At 39.7% G+C, this 10881-nt stretch overlaps 1 protein-coding gene across 1 annotated transcript; it reads right to left on the minus strand.

Annotated features, from left to right (window-relative positions):
- Positions 1 to 8218: 8218 nt before the first annotated feature.
- Positions 8219 to 10431, minus strand: LOC135461276 (forkhead box protein J1-B-like). Its single transcript, XM_064738282.1, has 2 exons — positions 9975 to 10431; positions 8219 to 9494 (listed from the first exon to the last, which is right to left on the minus strand). Exons 1-2 carry the CDS (start codon positions 10401 to 10403, stop codon positions 8682 to 8684), a joined length of 1242 nt encoding a protein of 413 aa, XP_064594352.1. The 5' UTR covers positions 10404 to 10431; the 3' UTR covers positions 8219 to 8681.
- Between the last annotated feature and the right edge of the window lie 450 nt (positions 10432 to 10881).

Below are 10881 nucleotides of genomic sequence, written 5' to 3' on the forward strand. Positions count from 1 at the left end.
CAAATGACTCAAGCGTACAATTCTGTTTACAACAAAGAGTGAACACCTGTATAAAACAATACAATACCATGTGCCATAATGTACTTTAATGCCATAAGAATAGGCTATGACACCTTCAGGCCTAGTGGTTTGCTTGCCATTACTATGTGAGCAGTGTCTTGAGTTTTCTTGCTGTGATTCCTTTTCCTTCAGTATTTTTGGTTTCATTGTTTGCTGCTCCAGCTGTTTTGAGAACACAGACTTGGGTGAATGGATTCTTGGCCTGTTTTCAGACATATGATAATTTTGTGGATACAAGGATTTTCAGCTCACCTGCATGAAGTACAGGCGTAGCTTATGCCGGCGCTGGCATCAAAAGACAGGTAAAACAGTATTAAGGTAAATGTTACGGGTGGTATCAAAGGTGTCGAGAATCATTTCTGATTGGCTGGTGTGAGACATAGTCAGGCTGTGTTTTGCCGAAGATGAATTTTAGGTATGGTACATGTATGCAAGCGTGACCAAGGCTGCAAAATTTAACCCGGGTAACCCTATCTCAACTGTCAACCAGTTACCCTCCATTCTGTATCCCTTTACAAGCACAGAATGTCTTGATCTCTGGTTGTGCACACCTTTGAGGAATAATAAGACAAGCCGGATGTTGCGTCTTTCATGTCCCATGTGCACATTAATTATAATAAATTACAAAAATTCATGACTGAGCTTCTTGTGTATTGTTACCAGTGTTAAGATAAATGTTAACGTTGGTACTTGTATCTCAAAAAGTACTGCTTTTATTGAGTTCATACTGTGCATAAATATGAAGCACAGTAACAAGGCAGGGATGTTCCATTGTGGATGCTCTGTGTGCATACTAATTACCATAAATTACAACATTGAGGACTTAGCACCTTGTGTATTGGAGTCAATGTTAAGATAAACATTACAGTTTACATACATGTAAAGTACTGTAACATGGGAATATTCCATTGTCACTGGCCTCTCACCATTGCAGTCGCTGTGAATTCAAGTCCAGCTGATGTTGTCTTCCGCTGCAGCCGCACGTGGAAAAGCCTACCAGCAATGTCCAGATGGCCTCTCAAGCTCTGCCCAGTTTCTTCCCACCATAATACTGGCTGCCATCTTATAAGTGAAATATTCTTGAGTATGGCATAAAACACCAATCAAATAAATAAAATTGCAATGAAGCCAGTGTTTCCAAGGCTTAATATTGTCGTTTTTCCGAGTGCAACAGAAACACTACATTTGATTCTGTTGTATTTGTGTTGACATGCTCCTTGTGAATTTTAGAGGCTCTGTTAACCCCAATAATTTTGTTGGCACATGAAAACCGAATTACAGTAATGTTTTATAAACATGTTAGCATCGCAGTTCGTCGAGGTTTGCTGGTCCCCCGCTGGGGTAAATGACATTCATAAGCCAAATGCATATGACGTCGCCCACTGTTCTTTCATAGCTATATATACAAGACAGCTGTATAAAGTTCTTATCCCCCACTGCTGTCATTGTTATTGGTCAACTCTATCGGTGATTTATTGGCTTTGCTTTTGTCAAAATGAACCAGAAATCCTTGCTGTGAGGCTGCAATTGGGAACTAGTCAGCCAGGTGAATTTGAGAATGCCTTGTATTGAGTTCTGGCTGATTTGTGTTGATGAATCACTTATTGATAAGCCAGAGTGCTCATTGACAAGCGGTAATTTTTTTCTCTGTAAGCTGTGGTGCACATATATACCTTGAATGCACACTGTTTGGCATCGTAACACAAGGGTCGTGATTGGGGGTATGTTATTTTTTATTGTATTTTTAATATGTTTAGAGGCATTAAAATAGCCACGCATAAACAAAGAAAACAAATGGTCACTACTTGTGGTATGGAAATTTGTTGTTTCATTGCAAAAATTTTAATACAGGAACAAGCCTCCATTCTTTTACAATTTTAAACAGTTTGCTATTGAACCCACCCATCTTGACCCTCAGATGTCTTTCCCATGCCACGCAAGCCTTTCAGCATGTATATATCAGAATTAAGTGCAAAAGTACTAAGAAAATTGTTCATTCACATCCAGCATTCTGAGGAGACCTATGTTTCATCTACACTCCATCAACGTTATTTTTAATCGTTTAAGGTGTTCTTTAAAACCATCGGTTAATACACGTAGCGCTTTAATAGGAACCATTTGTAACAAAGACGCTTTGTACACCGAATAGTGCAATAGTCGAAATTACTCGAAAATATTTGACCCAATATGTATCCAGTCTACTCTGGAATTGCCTCGTGTCCACATGTATTTTTTCATCTTTTTCACAAAATCAGTGTTCATCACTCGATTCTAGAACAGTTTTACGAAGAGCAACCATTTACAAGTATGCACACGTAATAGGATAAAACAAACGTTTGCGGTAGGAACCAGTGTTCACTTGTAGCGATGATGTATCCTGAGCGTGAATTCACGTTGAGATTGGAATTTCGCGCTCCTTTATTTTCACATTTTCATGGATTTCTGAGTTTATGTATCTGTAGGTAAAACGTACTCAAGACCAGTTGTTCTTGTGGGGTATTACACCGTGTGTTCGTATCCACTTCCCACCCTCTGAGGAACGTCGCTGGTGATGTTCTGCCTTTAGTGTAAACTATAATCTGAACGGTACACATTATTCTCCAGCATAGTGATAATGTTTAAGTGTGTTCTTCGTATTTTAACAGATATTTGTTTCTGGACGGGTTTTACCGTCTGTCTTTGGGTTTAATGTTGGAAGTTTTCATTTTCATATCGAAAACCAATGGCTGGTTCATGGTTCTGATATCTTTGGTCACAATGTCTGTGCCATATAATGCTTAAGTGATTTTCATTTAATGTGTTCGCTGTAAATAATGTTCAGAAATCAAAACACCGCCACTGTATAACTGGTTCTTTTTCTAAACTGGGTATTCTATAACGTATACCATACAGCAGGTGTAACATTTCCCACTGGCATATTGTACATGTTAAAATAAAAGGAAGCCACCTGCTCTATGTATGAAGTATTACATATCATATCTTGATGCTTCACGTAAAATAATCAAAGAAACAGGTTTCTCGTTATGCTGACCTTTATTATAAAACACTTGTGCTTAATGATTAATTTGGTGTCTTAAGGAGAGCCTCCATATTATCTTGTATAGCAAGACATGGATATTTCACAACTACTTAATACACATTGGCATATGAATTTGTCAGATGATTCCATTTACCATTTCCCCAATGGCATGGCCAGGGTAGCCTATATGCACATGATAATTTGCCAAAAACGCCAACTGAATACACCTTAATTGCTCGTGAACTAATACTTGAACATGTGATTTAGGCATCAGAAACTGGATAACCCGTATGGAATATCAGCCGTATCTTTCTATCGTCATTGCAAGAAACCTGCTGCATTTCTTTTGCATAATACCTTGCATGTTGTCTGATATTATGCCTTGCTGTATTTCAAAAACCTTTTATATTGCCATATGTAAAAACGCCGACGATACAGTGTTGGCTTCCTCAACGTCTGTAGACAAACAATTTTGCAATCCAGTCTTGCAAAACACCACCGTAGACTTGACAATTTATTCTCAAAAGCCATTAATGGAAAACTGGTATCTTGTACGCATTTAAACCCCTTCAAAGTACACAGTATGGAATCTATAAATGGCTATGCAGATACAGCCTGCTGTGAAGATTCAATAAAGATTTTGTGCCTTATCTGACTCCTATGTTAATGTCTTTATTGAAAGCGTTTATTAAAACAGACAACGACCTTGAAAGTAGCTGCGTACTGTATGCACAGTAAAACCTCACTTCGCCTCCTATCGCTTGTCAGATGTTATTGATCGCCATTAGAATTTCACTAGGACTACCCTGAGGGGCATTTGGGGAGTACATGTGGCAACTCGCTGGGTGCACTCTACCTGTATGACTTTTAAGGCAGGTAGAGGTGTTATTACGGTGTCATATTGATCTTGTCTCCGCCTTATCTGCCGTCTACACATGCACACACCGTGTTAGCCACGCGACTAGAGATCAGTAAGCTTGCCATTAACATGCCTTATATAGGTACGACACACTTTCATATCAGAAATATGCTAAAGGGGGATTCCGTAATTGTACAATTCACAGATGTCAATGTGATCCAGCTTATGACATAATCAAAATGATATGGCTCAAAGACACAGAACTGCGGATGGTGGTGGGTTTCCCAGGGGCTCTGCCCGGTTTCCTCACACCATCACGCTGGCCACCGTCGTGTTAGTGACATATCCTTGAGTACTGGGTAAACACCAGCCAAATAAATTAATAAATAAATACCGGTACCATACACTGACATCATGGAAATTGCTGAGCGGTCAAATGGCCCAGCTCATGAACAATTTGAGATCATGGGCGGTATGCTCATTTTGGTTGGGTGAAGAATGGATTCCTTGCTTAGTTAGTATATTGCTTGTTGTTTAACGCCGTACTCAAAAATGTTTAACTTATGTATGATAATTGCCAGGTTTATGGGTGTGAGGGTGTAAACCACAGACCTTTTCGGCTAGTTATCTACGACCTTTATCCACATGTGACATGCGCCATATTGGTGGAAGGCAGCGAACGTCATACATGACCACACAAGAGATCGCCATCTACCGCTTTACGCCTCGAGGCTTTGAGAACAATGCAAGCAGAAGAATCTCGAAGGTTCACCACCCATGATTGGGACTGAAGCTTTTTTTTCCGTTTGACCTAGTCATAATTGAAAGGAAACTTATGCCAAACCTTTCATCATTTAAATGCCAGTTACACTCTTAAATATGCATTTACTCTTTCATACTGTCATACAGTCAAAAACCTCAAGAATCTCAAGAACAGCGTTCAACACAATCCACCAAAAAGCTAAGAAAGTATATAAAGTAAAAAAAAAACAAGCAAATTAGGTCGGCAGTTATCTTGTTTATTTTCAAATCAGGGCATTCAAAACTATGTATACCAACCATAAGGACTTTCCAGGTGAACCATCCCAAGAATTTCAAGAAGACCAAGCCGTCAAGAAAATAAGAAAGTATAGAAAGTAAAAAAAACAAATTAGGACGGAGTCATGTAAAGAGACGCAGTCAACAGTTGCCAAGCGATGCCGGAAGGAATGTTCTAGACTCGAGAATTTAATTAGTTTGAAAATTGTATATCATGCATGCTTGCTTATAAGTTGTCGGTAATCAAAAATATGTATTTCAGATGCGCTTAGACAGCAACTGCAAAAAGCGAGAATTTTACCTTGTGTTTTTGGGCATGTATAGACTATAATTTGGACAGTTTAATTTGAGTATAACAAGTGCCCTTCCTCACACCTGACACTGGGGCCAGGCAGACGCTGGTGACGTAAGCAACTGTCAATTTCCTAATACATCAGCAGCAGCCTGTTATAAACCACAATCTGTATGCCTATGTGTGATCTTGCGTTTTCCTCAGATTGATGTACCGTGTGAATGACCTAAATATGTATGATTAATTACTGGGGAAACCTCAATATGGTCGAGTCACAACCAATGTGATAAACCGGTAACTCAAATGGCATAGGCCTAACTCAGATCTCTCAGTGCTTCTAGATTTGTATTTACAATAATTTGCCTATCTGCAGGAAATCTATACCCTTTGTATTTTATACAAACTCTATATGTGTGAATGAGTATGATATTCAGCTTTGAGCTTATAAATAGGGACATATTACGACATTTCAGTGTTACCGAACTTTCTACTACACAGATGGTTAACAGTCCAACGTCAAAGGTAGACACGGTCATTAAACACGCACCGCATAACTTGTTTCTTATCGCGATGGTTAGATCCCCTTGGACTTTGAAACGACGTAGGGGTAAAAGTTGCCTATGTTCATTCGTTGTTGGTCGTTTAAGACGTCACAGTAACTGTTATCTTTTAACGTGGACCACTTTGGCGTCACAAAGGGAGATGATCTATGGACATTTTCTGTACAACGTTAAACTGGACTAAAGACTTATGTTGAAATTTGCTTAAAAGAAAAGACAACACTAGACAAAATGTGTTTGTGGAATGATAAAGTATCCCAATGGAAGTTTAAAAGCACATCTCTTTAGTTGTGTGAAGTCAAAAATCGAGACATCGCAGATCAAAGTAAGTGAATTTGCGCACGTTGGGAAAATCGACACCGCCGTCATATTATCAGTTTTAACCAATCATGCGAACCACAGCTGTTTCCGCTAACGTCAAGAGAACTTTTTTTTTGCCTTTTAACCATATGACTGTGGGGTATAGAAGTGACGGAAATCATGTTTCCGGTTTCTGTAAAATGGCGTTTTATACGGCTTAAGTGTTCCAGACTAAAACTTGATGTATAGGGTTACCCAGCACGTCAGAACCAATTTAACTTCTGAGAGTGTATGGGCCCGGTATCCACCCCTCTTCCTAAATAACAATAGGGGTATGTTATTTGTTGTCTTCTATTAATGCCTCATTACACCCCAGCCCCACAAAAGCATTGCATTTCTTCGCCGTCGAATCCTGAATACATTTCACAAAGTAAAGACCATATATATAGTACTCCTCCACGTCTGTGCCTAGCTCTGAGATCGGTTGGCCATGTTCCCAGCTCATAGCATTACTCAAATCGGTGTTCCTGATGGGCCGCTCGAAAGTGGACACCCCTGCCGCTTTGACCATACCCCACGTAGATCTTAAAGTATATCTCGTATGAAAGACACTGTCCACACAAAGTTCAATTTGTGGTAAGTTTCAAATGCATTTTACTACGTAGAAAAAATTCCAAAACAAAAATCGAATTTTTATTGGAAGTGTACAACGGTCTTTCGTCTGATATGTACTTCCATTTAGAGTCTTCGTTGCCTTTAAACAAACAAGAACCACCCTCAACCACATGGGTTGTGATTTCAGTATACTCAACTACCTCTGAACTACCAGTAAGCATTATACGCCAGTAATAGCGCTGGGTTATTGCAAATTCTGGCCAACGAGATTATAAGCATATACACAGACAAACAGAAAAAGTCGAAATCTTTAGATATAAACTTTGATTTATTTTTATTTTGTCTTTGGTTTGTGTACTCTTTGTACCACACCCTTTAACGTTATAAACTAGATCACACAAGTCATGAGTATGCTTGCATACAAACAAAGAGGTATACATATGTTCATGGACGGAAAATGATGAGGGGTAGGGGTAGGGGTGGCGGTGGGGAGGTGGTAACTATAACAAATGGAGATCTTAATACTCAACACTATATGCAGATCAATCAAACCAAAATATGTACAATTCATATATACATAATAAATATATGTATATCCATTATCACAGCTTTTGGATCATTTGTCGCCGACATTTAATAGTCTTTGGCGATTCTATGTACAAATACATATAAATAAGACATCATGTTATTTACATCACTGTTTAATTAGTGGCATACGATTCGTTTTTTTCCGTTCACACTCGCATTCACACACATACACTCGCACTCGAGATAATGAATCGGGTTTTTCGATAGGAAATCATACATATTTAAATAAATGCACTAGATTTAAGGTACCGCTGGACTCAACCTTGTTGAATAATTCAGCGGGTTTCGCACTTCTATTCTACATTCCCTGGACAGCACTTAGTACCCTACGGATTTGCCATACGGTTCTTTGATGAACGCACGACCACTTTTGGTTAACAAATATATTTACTATAGGGTACAGGATAATCGTAACGTATTTAACGATAAACTCTATTAATGCCTCTACTATTGAGTTTATCTCTTCTAATACACTGACCAACAAAAGTATGGACTCGCTGATTTTAACATTTCCTTGCACGCACTGTGGGAAAAAATTAGTGCAGGCTGTAGACTAAATTCATTAAACTGGGATTTAGAACACATTCACCGGTTCTTAGTCCTGCAAATAACGCTAAAAAATACACTTCAAGAAAGTTTAAACAACCGTTTAAACGCCACGCAAATTACAAAATGAATCTGAAGCTATGCAAAAAATGTTCATGAGTAGGTATGACAAATGAAACTGGCACCAAATATGGACGGGTTATTATATAACATTAAGCTAGTGAAAATCATTTATGTAGCAATATCAACGAAAAATGCTCGTACAAAAAAGTTACTGTTTTCTTCTAAAAAAAAATCCACACAATAAGGAATTCACAATCTCAATACCACTCAAACATCCGCCTTATTCTTATGCTACGAAAGTGTGAAAAAAAACTTGCAAAATGAGTTTATCGTTATATATAAAATAAATATGACCATGGACTGTGGCAAAATGGAAAATGTTTATCAAAATGCGTTATATGTTTTTATAAAAATGTAAATATCAAAAGTGTCTGGTATATGAACACGTACGTTCCACCTCAGTTTATGCAATACTGGCTAACGTATACTTAATGACTTTCGTGGTTTGTAATGTAATACTTATCGCGTCTTCAGTCCTTGTACATTTACATAGGACAGGCGCTTTCTTTTCAGACTAGTATGCAATAATAAGATAAATGGCAATAGCCTGCTACAGGTGAAAAACACATCTCATGTTGGGGATAATCCTCAATCGATGGAGAATAACAGCAGGATGTTTTAAGATGAGGATGAGTACGTCATAAATAAAAAAAAAATCATGTCACTATTACTGCAATGCTTTCAGCATAGATGGGGATCTGGGATGTTGTCAATATCAAACAGATTGTCCACGTCAAATGCTGAGGGAAGATCATTAGGGTCCCATGATAATCCGTCGTCCTCATATGCCGGGGACTGAGCAACCGGTGTGTGAAGCCCGCTATTGTTCAACGGTCCGTCTGTCGTAGCCGACTCCGCCGCCTCGATCAACTCTTTTTGATCGGGGAATGTGAAATTTTCACTCCACCAGTCGGGTGCTCTCAAACTGGTGCCACTGACTGTCAAATCTAAAGGGTCGTTGGTAGTAAAATCTAGAGCTACGTCCTGGGTAAAATCTGTTTGAGAGAGAAGCTCTTCGAGTCCCAAATCGTCCGAGTTGGATTCGGACGGCGGTGGGCTCAGTTCCATTAAAGGACTGGCTAATGTTTCGGTTTCGTTGAGCAGATCTTCCGTTTTAATAGTTTGTCCGTCGATTTGGATGTCTTGACTGAGTATTGAGGACCAGTTGAATTCCCCACTGAACGTATCACTGTCATCGTCGCTCTGAACCACATTGAAGTTCAAGAAAGGGTTTGAGGTGTTTTCTTTGGAACCACAACTACCCTGAGACAACATGTCGTCATCCTCCACCTCCCGTTTGATCTTCTTTAATGGTGGCGTCGTTAGAGGTGCATAACTATCCCTGCTGCACCGGCGTTTCTTAAATACACCGTTTTCAAAACTGTCCACGTATTCAGGGTTGATACGCCAGAAACCACCTTTGCCTGGCTCGTCTTTACGGCGAGGTACCTTCTGGAAGCATTTGTTCAGGGACAAATTGTGTCGAATGGAATTCTGCCATGAACAAAAATGAAAGTTTATGTTATAGAAAACAAATGTCGTTGTGTGTGGAACATTAAAGGTGATAAAATAAAGAAATCGATAAAGATATAAATTCTTTGTTGCATAATCTATTATCTGGCAGCAATAAATGTACCGATGAAGTGTCGGTTTCTTTGACACAAATCAATACACCGATTGATTCATTATAAATAAAAATTATAGTCAGCGATCCGAGCGAGAGCGTGCCATGTTCGCCGGTATAGGTAAATAGTCACTGTTGACATCAGTCTTGAGATATTTTATGGCGCCATGCACTCGTGGTTTTGTTTGGCACCGTTTCGTCTACCTGCATGAAAGGGTTAATATTGACACTATCGTCGATGTGTCAAACTGTAATAGGCCGTGTCAGTAGTTTACCTGTATACCGTTGTAGATAACACCTTATCCACAGAGTTATCAGATAAGGCTAGTAAATACGTGTGAATGACATACCTGCCAACTGGGTTCCGCCATTCGGTAATACATGAAGTTCTCCGTAATCCAATTGTAGATAGCGGATAACGTGATTTTCTGTTTTTGCGTCTCTTGCATGGCCATGCAAATGAGGGTGGCGTAAGAATAGGGAGGTTTCACGGTGTGGTTGGTTTTGTAGTCTATCTTGTCGTATGTTGACACAGGTGGTGAAATAATGCGGTTATCGACAATACGCTGGTCAAATTTCCCGTTAGGCGTTGAGCTGGCCATGTTGAGAATGGCATTAGGGTTCACTTTGGAGTCTTTGGTGAGAGGTGTTGATACCTGCTGCTGTGGTTGTGAGGGCTGAGACGGGGAAGCCATTTTCATAATGTTCAAATTCTGCAGCCAATTTAAACTGGTTAAACTGTCGTCTAAATTCACTGAACCATTGCTGTACGTGTCCATGGGGAATTTGGCTAGCCAGTTCTGTCGAAATCTGTGCGCCAAGTGTTGGCTTGTGACCACTGGGACTGTATTCCTTCGGCTTACGATCGGTTTCGACGGTGTTGACGTGCAACGAATCTTCACTTTCCCCCCAGCATAAGGCATGCTCTCGCTGCGACTAATGACTCGGATATTCGCAGAAGAACTGGGCGTGTGTACCCTGTGCACTTGGAGCGGGGACCGCAAATCCGTGATCTCGTGCATTTCGCCGTTCTCGTCTGTAATATACATCAACATATTGGCTGTAAAATGAGGGGAACTAAAGGCACACACCGGACAGGTGTTCAGAGAGGAAATGGCCCGAGTCCCCCAAAATAAAACGCTCAGTCAATATTATATCATTAATTATTACTGGGGCTATAGTAGCAGGTTCTGATCACACAAGTTTACTGATCGATGCCCAAATCGAATCTGACATTTCTGCACAGCCGATGCTTAT

This window comes from Liolophura sinensis, chromosome 1, assembly GCF_032854445.1.
Source record: "Liolophura sinensis isolate JHLJ2023 chromosome 1, CUHK_Ljap_v2, whole genome shotgun sequence".
Classification (NCBI taxonomy): domain Eukaryota; kingdom Metazoa; phylum Mollusca; class Polyplacophora; order Chitonida; family Chitonidae; genus Liolophura; species Liolophura sinensis.

Excerpts from the sequence above, each read along its gene's own strand:
- LOC135461276 (XM_064738282.1), bottom strand. The coding sequence starts at position 10,403 with ATGGACACGTACAGCAATGGTTCAGTGAATTTAGACGACAGTTTAACC. Across the intron at positions 9,495-9,974 it reads TGGCGGAACCCAGTTGGCAG|AATTCCATTCGACACAATTT; the intron begins GTATGTCATTCA and ends TGTTCATGGCAG.